Here is a 17,391-nt window from a genome sequence, read left to right on the forward strand (position 1 = left end):
CACTGATCTCTGCCTCCAAATCCCATTTTCCTGCCTTTTCCCCTTAATCATTGACGCCCGTTCTGATCAAGAATTTGCATATCTCTGCCTTAAAAATATCCACCAACTTGGCCTCCACAGCCCTTTGTGGCAATGAGTTCCACTGATTAACTACACTCTGACTAAAGTAGTTTCTCCTCACCTTTCTAAAAGAGCGCCCTTTAATTCTGAGGCTGTGACCTCTGGTCCTTCACTCTCCCACCAGTGGAAACATCCTTTCCACATCCACTCTATCCAAGCCTTTCATTATTCTGTAAGTTTCAATGAGATCACCCCTCAACCTTCTAAACTCTAGGTGGGCGAGTATAGGCCCAGCGCTCCAACTGGGTGAGCACAGGCCCAGTGCTGTTAAACGCTCATCATATGCTAACCCATTCATTCCTGGAATCATTCTAGTAAACCTCCAAGACCCTCTCCAGAGCCAGCCCATCCTTCCTCAGATACAGGGCCCAAAGTTGTTCACAGCACTCCAATAGAGACATGGATAAACAAAAAGATATACATACGACAGGTGAGTGAACTGTTTGAACAACTTGCGTTTACCTGTTTGTTTTCCAGATGTGAATCGTTTCTGCATCAGCTATCCCATGGTTCACTGCTTGTTCATCCAGGAGATCAAAGAAATATTTCACAGCAAGAGGAACAGGCCGGCTGGTGCTGAGAATCACCTGAAACAAGTCATCCACAAACTTCTGCAGAGTGCCCTGCAAGACACAGCAATGCACAAGGCTCAAAATGGTCTCCATTGCAATTGGTTTATCTTCTCTGCACTCTCACCTCCGATTCACGGACGTATCCTGAAACAAACGTTAGCTGTCCCTTTCCCTGACCCAATGAGTTCCTCTGGGAGGAGAAACAGGGAACTGCCGATACTGGTTTACAAAGCAAAACAAACAAAGTGCTGGAATCACTGGGTGCAGCAGCATCTATGGAGCGAAGGAAATGGGCGACGTTTCGAGCCGAAACGTCGCCCAAACGTCGCCCATTTCCTTCGCTCCATAGATGCTGCTGCACCCGCTGAGTTTCTCCAGCAATTTTGTGTACCTTCGATCTTCCAGCATCTGCAATTCCTTCTTGAACAAAGTGCTGGAATCACTCAGCGGGTCAAGCAACATCCCTGGAGAAAATGGACGGGTGACGTCTCAGGTGGGAACCCTTCTTCAGACTAATAGTTTAGTTTTGTGATACAATGCGGTAACAGGCCCTTCGACACGAGTCCGTGCCGACCAGCGATCCCCGCACACTAACACTATCCTACACACACTAGGGACAATTCACTATTTTACCGAGCCAATTTGCCTACAAAAACCTGTATGTATTTGGAGTGTGGGAAGAAACGGGAGCACCCGGAGAAAACCCACGCAGGTCATGGGGAGAACGTACAATCTCCGTAGAGACAGCGCCCGTAGTCAGGATCTAATCCAGGTCTCTGGTGCTGTAAGGTCGCAACTCCTCTGCTGCTTCCTCATAAGTGATAAGCACCATTAGTGATGTTTTGGATCGGGACACTTCTTCAGTCCTCCAGCACTTTGTTTCTTTCCTTTTGATTACAGAATCGGCAGTCTCTTGCGTCTCTGTTATATTTGCGTATATGCTTCAATCCCAGTTACCTGTAACCACCTTTACAGGTGGGTTCAAACTCACAGGGTGAATCTGAGGCTGGAGTATTATAAATAGTTACTCCTGTTATACCCAGCTATGGAAATCATAGCAGGCACATGCTCTGCAACTCTGGTTTCAAACATCCCCTTGTTTTGACTCTGGCTCCTACCTTCATGGACAGCAAGCGCGTTAAGTATATCTCGGGGATGGCCTTGGCTCGCTCTCGCTCCTTCAGGCTGCCTCGTCTGTGTTTGGGCAGTTCAGGCTCCTCGCTGGCTTTGACCAGGTGCCAGACTTTGACCCCTCCTTCATCGGCATCTTCCAGCATTGGTGTCTCTAGGATGGGAAAGGATGGCCGGGCAGGAGAAGAGGAGAAGATAGGTCCCCAAGTGTCACCAAAAACAAATAAAATGACCACATATACTTCTGACAACATACTTCCAAGGAGCTAAAACTAACATGGGTGTTGCACACAAGACCATATTTAAGCAGTGCACCCGATAAGGATTTCTCCCCTAGATAGTTTAGGTTAAGGTATATTGTGGGGCTTTGAGGAGCTGGCCACAGGCTGGCAGAGCTATCGTTTGATTACACCCAGTGCTAACCTTCCCTCTTGGGTGGATGGAAGAAATTCTATAGCGCTATTTCAAGGAACAGATTTTGTTCTGGACATTATCACTCGAGATCCTGCAGTGATTAATTGGCTATAACGTTTTTACTTTAGGAATATAACCACATTTCAAAAAGTGCTCCATTGATTATCTGGAGGTATGTGTTTCCAAACTTCTGTATCTCTTGTCTGATGGGAGAGGGGACGAGGGGGAACGAGCTGGAGGGGAACCTATAGAAGTGGATGCAATTATGACTTTTAATGACAACTTTTGAAAGACGCTTGGACAGAGTTATGGATAGGAAGGGCTTATGGGCCAAATGCAGGCAAATGGGACTGGCCCAGTATGGCAACTTGGTCAGCATGGACAAGGTGGGTTGAATGGCCTGTTCCTGGGTGAGACAGCTCTATGACTCCACAATGAATACAATATCTTAAGTCGTTTTCAAAGATGCTTTTAAATTTAAATGTCTCCAGTGTGCTTCTCTGCTTAGTAATCAAGTTTGGTTCGTATAGAGAAATATTGAAGCTTCCCATGTCAAATTCAAAGCTTCTGAATTATTAAGTTCTAATCATTAAATTCTAATCGCAGTAGAGAACGTCTGCAAAAGACATTGGGATTGGGTCGAATCGGTTCTCCGAAGTGTGCCTCAGAATTTTTCATTCTAGCGGCAAGACGAAAAGGGGCAACATAGATGTAGATCACCACTCACTCTCCCCTGCAATGTAGTCATGGTTTTCATGCTGGATGTGCTTGCTGAGACGTGGAACGAGGGCAACCGTGGCTCCATCAGTCACCTAATGTGGTGATAAAACACAACGATAGACAATCAGGTCAACGCTCACATCAGAAACCAAAGCTCGGCAACAGAGCAGCATTCACAATGTGACCAAAAGGCACACAACAAATGATTATTATGTCATCCAGATAATAAAAGTGGGAAGTTATTGCCCAACTAGTTCCACTGTTCTCATCCATGTTTGTCCTACCAGTTCCACTGTTCACATCCTTGTATCCCTCTCGTTAGCACATCTTCCCCAGTCAATAATGGGCCATTATGGACTCCATCCATCCTGAGGTCATCTGGTGCCGGCCCTGAATTGTTCTGGTCCTTTGTCATCTCCAGTCCCCCCTCTCCTCCCCTCCCCCCCGAAGAAGAGTTCCTACCCAAACCGTCACCCATTCCTTTTCTCCAGAGACGCTACCTGGCCCACTGAGTTACTCCAGCATTTTGTATCTATCTTCTGTGTAAACCATGCATCTGCAATCCCTTCCTATACATTGTTTAGTTTGATTTTTGGTTCAGTTTCGAGGAAATAGGCCTGCGGTCCACCGAGCCCGTGTCGTCCTGTGATTCTCCAGGGGAGGGTGGTCACCACAGTGGAGGGACCATGGGGAGGGTGCGGGACACCTCAACAAGGGGTGGCTCAGTATCAACGAGGGATCCCTTGGACAGGGGAGACGTCACGAATAAGGTTTCCCAGGGGGGGTGCGGAGGGGAAAGAAAGGCACCACGAACGAGGGATTCCTCAAGAGGGAGTGGGAGCTACAACTAACACTCTCTCCAACAACAGTAATGAGCATCGTCAGCAAAAGGACTGCAGTGGTTGACGCAGCTGGCAACTCACAACATCTTCTTGACAGATAATTATAAAGTCAACTCATACTGGGCGGAAACAGGCCCTTCGGCCCAACTTACCTATGCCGACCAACATGTCCCACTGCACTAGTCCCACCTGCCTGTGTATGGCCCATAACCCTCTAAATCTATCCTATTCATATACCTGTCCAAATGTCTGTTCAACGTTATCATACTACCTGGCTAAACTACCTCCTCCGCTAGCTTGTTCCATACCCCTCAGGTTCCTAGTAAATCTTTCCCCCCTCAACTTAAACCAATGTTCTCTGGGTTATACTGTATCCACTGGCTAGAGACAGGTAATAAGGACCGGTCTTGCCAGAGATGCCCACATCCAGTAACTTTGATAGATAACTAGACAATAAGTTGGGGACACGGATTTAAGGATTAGTGAGGTGTTGAGAACTATCGATTTTTTGTTTGTGCAAAAGCCTGGAAGCCTCTGCATCAAAGGACCATGGAGGCTTCAACAGAAACCCATTCAAAAAGTTCTTGACTACGCCCTTGAAGTCCGATAACCTACAAAACTATGTACCACAGACAAGGGCAAGGATGGAGGGTTGGGGTAATGGAACTAGCTTAAGTAACTTCATTGGCCAACATGATGACCTTGTACATGAAGAATTTCAATCATGATCCCGATGACCAACAAACGTTCTTTCCCAATCTCTTTGTTTGCTGAGACATAAGGAACTGCAGATGCTGGTTTACAAAAAAAAAGACACAAACTGTGTCCTATTATTCCAAAGTCAAGTAGCACTGCGGAACTTGAATGCTGTACTTGGCTTCAGCTCCTGCATCTGTCCGAGTCCAGGTTTAACCAGAACATTGCAACCACTTCAATTCAAACCACTTCAATCATTTTCCAATGAAACTGGAGGGCCTACCTTATAGTGCTGCAAGGTGTTGAGACGTTTCCAGTTGCCCTGCAGAACAGAAGTCAGATCTTCATCTGATAGGATGAGATGTCCCGCCAACCCCGATCGCCATTCTGAGTTAAAGTAACGCAATCAGGAAACTTGCATCAGAATATGTATAAACAAACGTTCTTGAATTCCAGGCATTTCATGAATTTTAAGACACAAAATGCTGGAGTAGTTCAGCGGGACAGGCAGCATCGCTGGAGAGAAGGAATGGATGATGTTTTGGGTCGAGATGTTTTGGGTTGAGACCATTCTTCAGCATGGCCTTTCTTCAGCTATTCCTTTTCTCCAGAGAGGCTGCCTGACCCGCTGAGTTCCCCCAGCATTTTATGTCTATCTTCAGTGTAAACCAGCATCTGCACATCCAGAAAAACTATTTAAAAAGGAACTGCAGATGCTGGAAAATCGAAGGTACACAAAAAAGCTGGAGAAACTCAGCAGGTGCAGCAGCATCTATGGAGCGAAGGAAAAAGGCAACGTTTCGACCCGAAACGTTGCCTATTTCCTTCGCTCCATAGATGCTGCTGCACCCTCTGAGTTTCTCCAGCTTTTTTGTGTACCTCCAGAAAAACGATGTTGTGATGAGCTAATGGGCTGAAAGAGTGACAGTCGTGAAGTGGTCAAATCCATTCCAATCTGGGGTATATTTCTCTTGGGCAGCATTTTCTGCGAGAGGCAGAGCAGTGAACTTCAATGGTGGAGTTGGCCGCGGGAGGCCCTGCAGCAGCCTGGGGCTCGGCTGGACCAGGCCTGGCTCCAAGAGGCCTGGTGCGTGGACCAGATGCGGCCTGCAGCGGCACAGTGTGGTGTAGCAGCGGTGGAGGACACCCACAACCACGCTTGGCCAGGCCGACCCGGCAATGCTGCCAGGACAACGGTCCTTCATGGTCAGATCTCTGAACCTTCAACAACTGGGACTTGAAAATGGCGCCAAATCTGGCGACTCTGTACTCTGTCTCAATGTAGTACTAATACTATACACTTGTGCTGCACCAGAGATGCTTTTCTAGGATGTTCTTATTTATAGTGATACTTATTAGATCATACTGTATACAAAATGAATTTCACTGTATGTGACAAATATAGTAGCATTGAATAAAGTACACTTCTACTGTTGAAAAATGTTACATCAAGCATCTCTCCGATTACCTCGCTCATGTTCAAAGTGACTGACCTTCCAATTTCCAGTGACCAGCAGATAGTTTGCCTTTCAATTTGACAATGCAGCATCAGCTTAAACTCAAGAGGCCAATGCCTTAACATCAAGTTCAAGTGAGTTTATTGTCATGTGTCCCTGATAGGACAATTAAATTTTTGCTTTGCTTCAGCACACCAGAACATAGTAGGCATTGACTACAAAACAGATCAGTGTGTCCATATACCATTATATAAATATATACACACATGAATAAATAAACTGATGAAGTGCAAATAACAGATAATGGGTTATTAATGTTCGGAGTTTTGTCCGAGCCAGGTTTAATAGCCTGATGGCTGTGGGGAAGTAGCTATTCCTGTACCTGGTTGTTGCAGTCTTCAGGCTCCTGTACCTTCCACCTGAAGGTAGCAGGGAGATGAGTGTGTGGCCAGGATGGTGTGGGTCTTTGATGATACTGCCAGCCTTTTTGAGGCAGCGACTGCGATAAATCCCCTCGATGGAAGGAAGGTCAGAGCCGATGATGAACTGGGCAGTGTTTACTACTTTTTGTAGTCTTTTTCTCTCCAGAGCGCTCAAGTTGCTGCCTTACTCTGCCAGATTCAATCCTGACTACGGGTGCTGTCTATATGGAGTTTGTGCGTTCTCCCAGTAACCGTGTGGGTTTTCTCCGCGAGCTCCCACATTCCCAAGACGTACAGGTTTGAAGGCTAATTGGCTTTGGTAAAGATTGTAAATTGTCCCCAGCGTGTGTGTAGGATAGTGTTAGTGTCGCTGGTCAGCTGGGACTCGGTGGGCTGAAGGGCCTGTGTCCGCGCTGTATTTCTAAACTAAACTACACTACATTAATGATTTTCCAGATCTACCCACATGGTGTTAATGGCAAATAAAAGCATGAAATAGTTTCCAGACAATGTGTCCTTTCATGGACCTTTTTATATTGCTCTCCTGTAGAGGGTTTCCAGGCCTCAGGGCAATTGTTTGCTTCTGGTGGAATATTTCCCCAAGTGAAATCAGAGTTGACCATGTTACAAAACCTATCCCTCCTTTCTTACCAAGGTCTAGCGTTTCCACGTGAGGTCGAAATGAGTAGGTCACGCCTTTGTAGATCTGATCAATGATTTTCTCTTTGACTTGGGTGATGGTGTCACAGTCCAATACTTTGACCGGTGAGGGCTGCCCATCTTCCCCGCCCTGTACCAACACATTGAGTGCCTGCAGGGAAAGCACAACACAAGTTAGTGAGCAGCATGACATAATTGCACAGGCCCATCAGCAGCCAGGATGGAGTGGATCTGGACAGGATGTTTCCACTCGTGGGAGAGTCGAAGACCAGAGGCCACAGCCTCAGAATAAAAGGACGTACCTTTACATAGATGAAGAGCAATTTCTTTAAGTGGTGAACCTGTGGAATTAATTACCACAGTGGGGGCCAAGTCAATGGATATTTTTAAGGAGGAGATTTGTTAGATTCTTGATTAGTTCGGGTGTCAGGGGTTTTTGAGAGAAGGCAGGAGAATGGTGTTGAGTGGGGAAGATAGATGGGCCATGATTGAATGGGAGAATAGATTTGATGGGCCAAATAGCTTGATTCTGCTCCAAAAACGTATGAATTCCAATGCCTCATCCTGAATAGCTGTCAATCATAGCAAACCTCAGGGAAAAGGTTGAAGGGCATAATGCAGGTATGTACCACAGTTATTATTGGGGCTGGCGGTTCACCGTGGAAACTGCCGACAGAATAATCTCCTTGCAAACTGACATCTGGGCAATGCCAGAGTGGAACTGTCAAATTCAAGCATCGAGTCAAATAGCTGTGGTATTGCATTTGACTCCACGTTAACTGTTCCACGTGATTAGGAGATTTACCAGTGTCCGATACTCCACGTCCTCCCGGAGCAGTCTGTTGTCATTGAGGGTGTACTTGGCCTTCCCCGACACGGCATCCACTGGGCCTTTGTCCACCTGGTGTTTGATCGCACGGAACAGCATGTACAGCGATTCTCCCGCCGAGTCCTAGGGGCAAGAGGAGGCTTGGTTTTATTTCAACGTTGGACGGCATCTGGGGCAAATGGACAAAGGTATAAACACCACACAGAGCTCCCCACGAGGGCAGAAAAAGATCTACAATAAACAGTTTTGTCCTGCAGCAATCTCTCATCTGAACTATATCTAACAATAGTGGATCTTCAGAGGTGCTCATTACAATTTTAGAGGTTTTTTTTTAGAGATACCGCACGGAAACCGGCCCCTTGGCATACCGAGTCCGCGCCAACTAGCGACCCCCGTACACTGGCACTATCCTACACATCAACGACACTTTACGATTTTTACCAAGCCAATTAATCTACAATTTTGTACATCTTTGAAATGTGGAAACTGGAGCACCCAGAGATAACCCACACAGTCACGGGGAGAATGTACAAACTCCGTACGCACAGCACCCATAGTCTGGATTGAACCTGGATCACAGGCGTTAAGGTAGCAACTTTATCGCTGCGCCACCGTGCCTCCACAGTGCCCAGCCTAATTCACCAGCCTTGAGGAGACGAAGCCTGGATGAGATCAGCCGTGATCACCCTGAATCACACGGGGAAGGCTTGATGGGTCGAGTGGCTTACGCTGACTCCTATTTTCTTGTGCACTCTTAACCTTCCAGCTCCCAGGGCTGGGAATAAATCTTCGGGTTTTAATTGGAAAATTAGTTAAACCGCAGATTCTAAACACACACCTTATAAACAACAGATACCAGAGGCAAATTACCATTGTCAAAGGAGCAGCAATTAGTTTGGACTGCAGAGAACTTGCAATTAACTTAATCAGCAACAAAAACTACATTCTGCCAACATAAACAGATGATATGAATAAACGAGAATTTACATAGTGCATCGCCCAACCTCAAGATGCCCCACAGCAATTCAGTCAAAAATTATTAATTTTTGCTGTTATGCAGAAAAGCAGCAAGGAAAGCCAGCAATTAAATAAAAGTTGAAATGGAGAAAAAAGGAACTTCAGATGCTGGTTTAAACAAAAGGACACAAAGTGATGGAGTAACTCAGCAGGTCAGGCAGCATCTCTGGAAAACATGGATGGGTGACGCTTCAGGTCAGGCCCCTTCTTCAAATGGTTTAAAGTTGGTCAAGACATTACCTTCCAATTTCAAAACAAGTGGGCAGTGCTTCTATGTCCATTTGAATGTATGGGATTTCAAATAAAACACAACCTCTGGCTTTTTAGCAGTTGCTGAGTGTCGGACTAAGCAAGCTCATCACCTGGAGTGTGGCTTGACTACGCCATCTTATGATTCACAGAGCCAAGTAGACAAAGATTGGCAACTAAACCCACACTACGATAGAGAAAGCACGGCAAAATCTTAGAAAGTGCATCTTTCATGCCATGCCATATCCCATGATGGGAACATCCGGAAGATCCTGGCATCACATCCTACACCAAATCCTGGCATCACATCACTCCAGTCCTCAAACAACTTCACTGGCTTCCCATCTCCCACCGGATCAACTACAAAATCCTGATCCTCACCTACAAAGCCCTCCACCATCTGGCCCCCCCCATATCTCACTGACCTCCTCTCCCCCTACCAACCCTCACGGTCCCTCAGATCCACATCAGCCGGTCTCCTCTCCATCCACAAGTCCAACCTCCGCAGTTTTGGGGCCAGAGCCTTCTCCAGGGCAGCTCCCAGGCTCTGGAACACCCTCCCCCAACTGATCCGCAATTCCGTGTCCCTCACCATCTTCCAGTCCCGCCTCAAGACCCATCTCTTCACCTCTGCCTATCCTTAGCCCCACGTCCCCCTCCCTTTTCATCTGTGCATTAATTGCCTCATATTGTGTTTTGTATTGAATTCTGTCTTTACTTTGTGTACTAGTCATGTCTCTACTATTTATTTCATTCCCCTTACATGTTTTTCCTCTACCTGCTAAATTTTTGTAAGGTGTCCTTGAGACTCTTGAAAGGCGCCCATAAATAAAATTTATTATTATTATTATTATCAAGGTGGACTCAGTGATTAAACTCCTAGTGAATTCAAGTACAAATTCCACTGCAGGTTCCCCAGATTTACATCTGCAAGTCTTGAAGCACCTAGGTTCATTGACTCACAACAATATTTCTTCTTCGCCTTAGATACAAAATGCTGGAGAAACCCAGCGGGTCAGGCAGCATCACTAGAGAAAAGGAGTAGATGACGTTTCGGGTTGGAACCCTTCTTCAAATTTGGGGTGTGGGGGGGGGGGGGGGGGGTGAGAATAAACTGGAGGTGAGGAAAAGCCGGAACAAATCTGGGCCAGCAACAGATGATCTCAGGAAGGGTGGAGCCCATTGTTGGCTGGGGAAGGTGTGATAACAAGAGGGATAACAGGATACGAATTGTGGAATAGGTAGAATGACTATGGCGGGGGAGAGGGAATGCAGGAGTCAATTGAAGTTGGTGAAATCAATATTCATACCGCTGGGCTGTAAGTTGCCCAAGCAAAATATGAGGTGTTAAATCCTCCAATTTGCGTGTGGCCTCACTCTGACAGTGGAGGTGGCCCAGGACAGAAAGGTCAGTGTGGGAATGGGCAGGAGATTTAAAATGTTTGTCAACCAGGAGATCGTGTAGCCAAGGTGGACTGAGCAGAGGTGTTCAGCGTAACGATTGGCAAGTCTATGCTTGGTCTCACCGTATTTCGGGGGCTACACAGAGAACATCGGATACAGTAGTTGAGGTTAGTGGAGGTGCAGATAAACCTCTGCCTCACCGGAAAGGACTGTCGGGGTCTCGATCCCCTTCTCCTCATTTTGCGCTAACAATATTTCAGACAATGTCAACTTCCTCAGTTTATTGTGGCAGCCGAGTCCCAGTTATTCACACTTCCCATTTCCACCTGGCCACTGTTTCAGTGCTTAACGCCACGGCTTGGAGCCTTGTATCCGAGGCCAGGGAGGAATTCTTGCTTTGCAAGTGGGTTTATTGGAAGTTTTTCTTTTAAGGATTGGAACCATGTGCGTTTGTAACTTTAACCAGCTTCCTTGTGCCTCAGCAGTGGAGGCAGCCAAGAATAGGAAGGTTGGGCCTTGGTGTGTGTTGTGTGTGTGTGTGTGTGTGCGCGCACATTACTCTCCTTTAGGAAGCCAAAACCAATGTTATGGCTATAATCCCGTGGAACAACACATCTTTCAGCAGACCACTTCCCAAGTTTAGTGCAGTGCAGTATTTTGTTTTATTCAATGTAAACTTTATTCAAGGCAAAAAATCTATATATACAATACAGTATATATAAATATACACAATATATTCCCAGAGGCTACACATAAAATTCATTGTAACATAGTGTTTACAAGTTTTATCTGACACCATGTCCACCATGTGGCCCCTTGGGGTGATATGTTGGGGAAGTCCAGAACAAGGGGTCACAGTTTAAGGATAAGGGGGAAATATTTTAGGACCGAGATAAGAAAAACATTTTTCACACAGAGAGTGGTGAATCTCTGGAATTCTCTGCCACAGAAGGTAGTTGAGGCCAGTTCATTGGCTATATTTAAGAGGGAGTTAGATGTGGCCCTTGTGGCTAGAGGGATCAGGGGGTATGGAGAGAAGGCAGGTACAGGATACTGAGTTGGATGATCAGCCGTCATCATATTGAATGGCAGTGCAGGCTCGAAGGGCCGAATGGCCTACTCCAGCACCTATTTTCTATGTTTCTATGATATCCCTTCCCTTATTTAAGAGGTGTCTCCACCCCACCCTGCCCCCCAATGCCCAACAGCAGAAGGACCCTAGACTGTGCTAGGGCAGTATAGTATTCACTCGAGGACAAAATAATATCCACTTTGCATTCCAATGCATTCCACTGGTTGTGTCGACTGCACAGGTTACCGTGTCCGATGTCAGACACATTGATCACACTCTTAACTAAAGACTTACCCTGAGGAACGTGTACAGACAGATCGACATCCAATTTGTCAGCAGTTTTTCCACCACAGTTTCAGTCCTGAAAGCACAGGAAAATTATTTTTGCACTTTGCTTCAATATTGATTTTTTTTTTTTAAACCAATGAATATGTCACGTTGCAACACGGGAAGAGGTCAGCTGTTAAAACAGAACCCGTCAGAGAGCCCGGCGGAGACGCCACATTTAGTTCAGCGATGCAGCACGGAAACAGGCCCTTCGGCCCACCGAGTCCGTGACGATCAACCCTCACCCCTTACACTAGCACTATCCTACACACACCAAGGACAATTTACAAATTTGGCAAAGCCAATTAAGCTACAAACCTGTACGTCTTTGGAATGTGGGAGAAAAAACGTAGCTCCCGGAGAAACCCCACACGGTCACAGGGAGAACGAACAAACTACGTACAGACAGCACTCGTGGTCAGGACCAAACCCGGGTTTCTGGCGCTGTAAGGCCGCAACTCTACCACTGCATCAAAATTAGCTTCAGGAGATTTCACACGCAGCAAGTGGATTCAGCGGAGAGGGGGAGAGAGAGCTGGATACCTGGCCTGATTCTTCCACATACCCACGCCTAACAGGGCACTCTGCTTGCCTCACCTCTCTACCCCAGGGGTAATGTGGGAAAACTTACAAGTACTCAAAGGCAGCACAGTGGCATTGGTGCAGCAAGGTAACGCAGCTAGTAGAGCTGCTTCCTCACAATGCCAGTGTCTGACCTCGGGTGCTTCCTTTGAGGAGTTTGCACGCTATCCAAGTTACCTCAAGGTTCTTCGGTTTTCTCCCACATCCCAAGGACGTGCAGGTTTGTTGGTGAATTGGCCTCAAAATTGCCCTTAGTGTGCAAGGAATGGATGAGAAAGTGGGATAGCATAGAACTAGTGTGAATGGGTCTGTACTGAAGGGCCGATTTCCATGCTGCATGTCTAAACTAAATTAAATATGAATTAACACAAGAAAAAATGCTTCTATCGATGTTTGACAAAGCCTAACGAGCTAATGAGCTTTTCATTCTACAAGTTACCTAATTATTTACATTCCTTGAATCATTGTCATTTAAATCTCCGGGAGCTACGGTTTCCCCTCTCACGTGCAGATTTGTAAGTTAACTGGCTTTGGTAAAATTGTAAATTGTTCTGTGTGTAGGACAGTATTAGTGTGCGAGGTGATCGCTGGTCTGGGCTGAAGGGCCTGTTTCCATGCTGTATATCTAAGGTCTAAAGCAAAGTTGAAAGAAGGGCAACAAATGACCTTTAATTGGACTTTACTTGACTTTATCTTGTATTAAACATTATTCCCTTCATCATACATCTGTACATTGTGGACGACTCGATTGCAATCATGCAGAGTCTTTCCACTGACTGTTTAGAATGCAACAAAAACCTTTTTACTGTACCTCACTACATGCGACAATAACCTAAACTAAATAGCCGACTGTAATTCTCATTGACATCAACATAGGCTTTGGGTCTTTCAGCTGTGCATGGCTCAGTTCCAAACTGGAATCAATAGCTTAATGAGAGTTTAGAGATACAACATGGAACAGGTTCTTTGGCCCAGCGAGGCTGTGCTGAACACTGATCACCCGTTCACAGGAGTTCAATCTTATCCCAATCTCACATCCACTCCCTGCACACGAGGGACAATTTACAGAGGACAATTAACCTACAAACCTGCACGTCTTTGGAGTGTGGGAGGAAACCGGAGCACCCAGAAGAAACCCACGTGGCAGGCGTGGGAAAACATAGAAACATAGAAAAATAGGTGCAGGTGTCGGCCATTCGGCCCTTCGATATGATCATGGCTGATCATCCAACTCAGTATCCTGTACCTGCCTTCTCTCCATACCCCCTGATCCCTTAAGCCACAAGGGCCACATCTAACTCCCTTCTTAAATATAGCCAATGAACTGGCCTCAACTACCTTCTATGGCAGAGAGTTCCAGAGATTCACCAATCTCTGTGTGAAAAATGCTTTTCTCATCTCGGTCCCTAAGGATTTCCCCTTTATCCTTAAACTGTGACCCCAACGAATAGTACAAACTCCACACAGACAGCACCCGAGGTCAGGATTGAACCCAGCACTGCGGCACGGTGAGGTAGCAGCTGCGCGACTGTGCCTGCCTCCTATTTGCTTTTGTGTTTGTTGATGTGGCAGCATCACTGGGCATTGAGGCTGCGAGAGGTGACTCTGTGTAAAAGCCATGCTGAGGCCGAGCTGGCCCTTACCTGCGTAGCATGAGTTTGGGGTTCTTGGCGACATTCTGCTCCACCAGGTCGTGCAGCAGCGTTTTCAGGATGTCGGTGTAATATTCCAGCTTCCCGTGCAGTGAAACCGTCAAGAGCGAAGCCACGTAAGCACGGTCCCGCGGTGAAAATGTCCGCTGGCTCTCCAGTGTGTGAATGAACTAACACAGGGAGAGACACAAGATATCCTTAAACCAGCCAAGGCAAAAATAATTGATGCACCACCCACGGGTCTCTTCCCTCACCCAAACATTTGTCACTTTCTAAGGTCGACAAAAATGCTGGAGAGGAAGGTGCAACTGAATTCTGAAAGTAAATGGTTTCAGGTCCTGGTGAGGGGGGAGCAAAAATATGAAGTTGGTATATTCCTTTAATTTCGTTTCTTTACTTTTAATATATAGAGGGATAGACAGAGGGATAGAGGGATAGACAGAGTTGATGTGGACAAGCTTTTCCCTTTGAGAATAGGGAAGATTCAAACAAGAGGACATTACTTCAGAATTAAGGGACAGAAGTTTAGGGGTAATATGAGGGGGAACTTCTTTACGCAGAGAGTGGTGGCGGTGTGGAATGAGCTCCCAGTGGAAGTGGTGGAGGCAGGTTCATTGGTATCATTTAAAAATAAATTGGATAGGCATATGGATGAGAAGGGAATGGAGGGTTATGGTATGAGTGCAGGCAGGTGGGACTAAGGGGAAAAAAAAAAAATTTGTTCGGCATGGACTTGTAGGGCCGAGATGGCCTGTTTCCGTGCTGTAATTGTTATATGGTTATATGGTTAATATATCTTATGTTTTCTTTTTCTCGTTTTCTTTCCCTATGGCTTACTTCCTAACTTCTTTTCAAACTCTTTGTGTTTAAGGGTCTTATTTTGATCACTCTTTCACACACTTGCTATCCTATCTTATTTTCTTTACTTTTCTTCTTTTCAAAGTTTAAAATAAGAAGTGGTACAAGAGATGTATTATGCTATTCTTGACATATATTATTGTAATGCACACTCATTTTAAAATTAATTTGTTTTAAAAAATGCTGTAGAAACTCAGCGGGTGAGGCAGCATCTATGGAGCGAAGGAAATAGGCAACGTTTCGGCCCGAAACGTTGCCTATTTCCCTCGCTCCATAGATGCTGCCTCACCCGCTGAGTTTCTCCAGCATTTTTGTCGACCTTCGATTTTCCAGCATCTGCAGTTCCTTCTGAAACATTTGTCACTTTCTATCTAGTTCTGCAGAACTATCTCAATTTGGAAGAGAGTTTGGCCAAATGTGGTCTCCCTCAAGAAGCAAATGAACATGAAGCTGACAAGAGTGTGTAGGAAGGAACTGCAGATGCTGGTTTACACCAAAGATAGACTCAAAAAGTAACTCAGCGGGTCAGGCAGCGTCTCAGGAGAAAAGGAACAGGTGACGTTTCGGGTCGAGACCCTTCTTCAGAGTGAGAGTCAGTGGGGAGCGAAACTAGAGGAATGTAAAGGTTCAGGACAAATCAGACCCGGCATCGATGACCAAAAAAGGTGGCTGTGGAAGATGTGATAACAAAGGGGCATATGGATGTGAACTGTAAAACAGGCAGGATGACCAGGGTGTGGGAGGGACAGGGAGAGAGAGGGAATGCAGCAGTTATTTGAAACTAGAGAAATCAACATTCATACTGCTGGGCTGTAAGCTGCCCAAGCAAAATATGAGGAGCTGTTCCCCCAATTTGTGTGTGGCCTCACTGACAGTGGAGGTGGCCCAGGACAGAGAGGTCAGTGTGGGAATGGGAAGGGGAGGTAAAATGTTTGGCAGCTGCGAGTGTAGGTGTTCAGCGAAACGATCGGCCAGTCTCCGCTTCGGTTCGTCGAAACTTAGTTGCCCACCCCGAGAAGAACAGGTACAGTAGATGAAGTTGGAGAAGGTGGAAGTGAATCCATTGTGAAGATGGTGGTCAACGTGGACTTGCTGGGCTGAGGGGCCCTGTTTCCATGCTGTATCTCCAAACCAAACTAAACCTAAACCAAGAGACGTTTGGATCGGCACATGGACATGCGGGTAATGGAGAGACATGGATATGTGCAGGCAGAGGAGATTACAATATGTTGACATCATGTTTAGTACGGACATTATGGGCCGAAGGGCCTGTTCCTGTGCTGTATTGTTCTATTAAGATTAGAGCGTTGTCTCCCTGTTGCATGCAGTCAGTCAAACGCATGTGCCCGAGTTATTAGACTAGTTTCACACTAGTTGAGCCAAAACCAAAAAGGCCTAAGGCAGGCAAGGCCATTGTAGTGGGAGACTCCATCGTGAGAGGTACGGACAGGGGTTTCTGCGGCATCAGACGGGATGCGAGGATGGTGTGCTGCCTTCCCGGTGCCAGGATCCAGGATGTCACGGACAGAGTGCAGAAAATCCTCAATGTCGAAGGTGAACATCCGGAAGTGGTAGTGCATGTCGGCACAAACGATGTCGGAAAAAAGGGGATGAATATTCTGCAGCGTGACTTTAGAGAGCTCGGAAAAATGTTGAAAAGCGGGACCTCCAGGGTTGTTATCTCCGGTTTGCTTCCAGTTCCCCGTGCTGGCGAGAGCAGGAACAGGGAGATACGGGACCTGAACGTGTGGCTGAGGAACTGGTGCACGGGGCAGGGATTTAGATTCTTAGATCACTGGGATCTGTTTTGGGGTAAGGGGGAACTGTACAAAAGGGACGGATTGCATCTTAACAGGTGTGGGACCAGCATTCTGGCAGGCAGGTTTGCCACTGCTACACGGGTGGCTTTAAACTGAATAAGGGGGGTGGGGTGTCGAATGGGATAGTGGAGGATGGAGTTAAAGGGAAAGGGTTTCTTAAATGTGTGAGCTTAGAGACAGAGGGGTGTAAAATGAGGGTAGAAGAAATAGGTAGCAAGGTGAAAAGTAAAAGTGGCAGGCAGACAAAACCAGGGCAAAAATTAAAAAGGGCCACTTTTCAACATAATTGTATAAGGGGTAAGAGTGTTGTAAAAACAAGCCTGAAGGCTTTGTGTCTCAATGCAAGGAGCATTCGTAATAAGGTGGATGAGTTGAATGTGCAGATAGCTATTAATGACTATGATATAGTTGGGATCACGGAGACATGGCTCCAGGGTAACCAAGGCTGGGAGCTGAACATCCAGGGATATTCAATATTCAGGAGGGATAGACAGAAAGGAAAAGGAGGTGGGGTAGCGTTACTGATTAGGGAGGGGTTTAATGCAAT

The 17,391-nt window shown here is 46.3% G+C and overlaps 1 protein-coding gene across 1 annotated transcript in view; it reads right to left on the bottom strand.

Annotated features, from left to right (window-relative positions):
- Positions 1 to 17,391, bottom strand: part of plxnb1b (plexin b1b) — a 263,290-nt gene that overhangs the window by 17,731 nt on the left and 228,168 nt on the right. The window contains exons 26-33 of the mRNA XM_055648119.1: positions 14,158 to 14,336; positions 11,900 to 11,966; positions 7,840 to 7,986; positions 7,026 to 7,185; positions 4,779 to 4,882; positions 2,965 to 3,049; positions 1,811 to 1,977; positions 583 to 743 (exon numbers count right to left, since the gene is read on the bottom strand). Of these exons, the coding sequence (XP_055504094.1) occupies positions 583 to 743; positions 1,811 to 1,977; positions 2,965 to 3,049; positions 4,779 to 4,882; positions 7,026 to 7,185; positions 7,840 to 7,986; positions 11,900 to 11,966; positions 14,158 to 14,336 (1,070 nt within the window). The remainder of the gene's footprint in view (positions 1 to 582; positions 744 to 1,810; positions 1,978 to 2,964; positions 3,050 to 4,778; positions 4,883 to 7,025; positions 7,186 to 7,839; positions 7,987 to 11,899; positions 11,967 to 14,157; positions 14,337 to 17,391) is intronic.

This window comes from Leucoraja erinacea, chromosome 16, assembly GCF_028641065.1.
Source record: "Leucoraja erinacea ecotype New England chromosome 16, Leri_hhj_1, whole genome shotgun sequence".
In the NCBI taxonomy this organism is placed as follows: Eukaryota; Metazoa; Chordata; class Chondrichthyes; order Rajiformes; family Rajidae; genus Leucoraja; species Leucoraja erinaceus.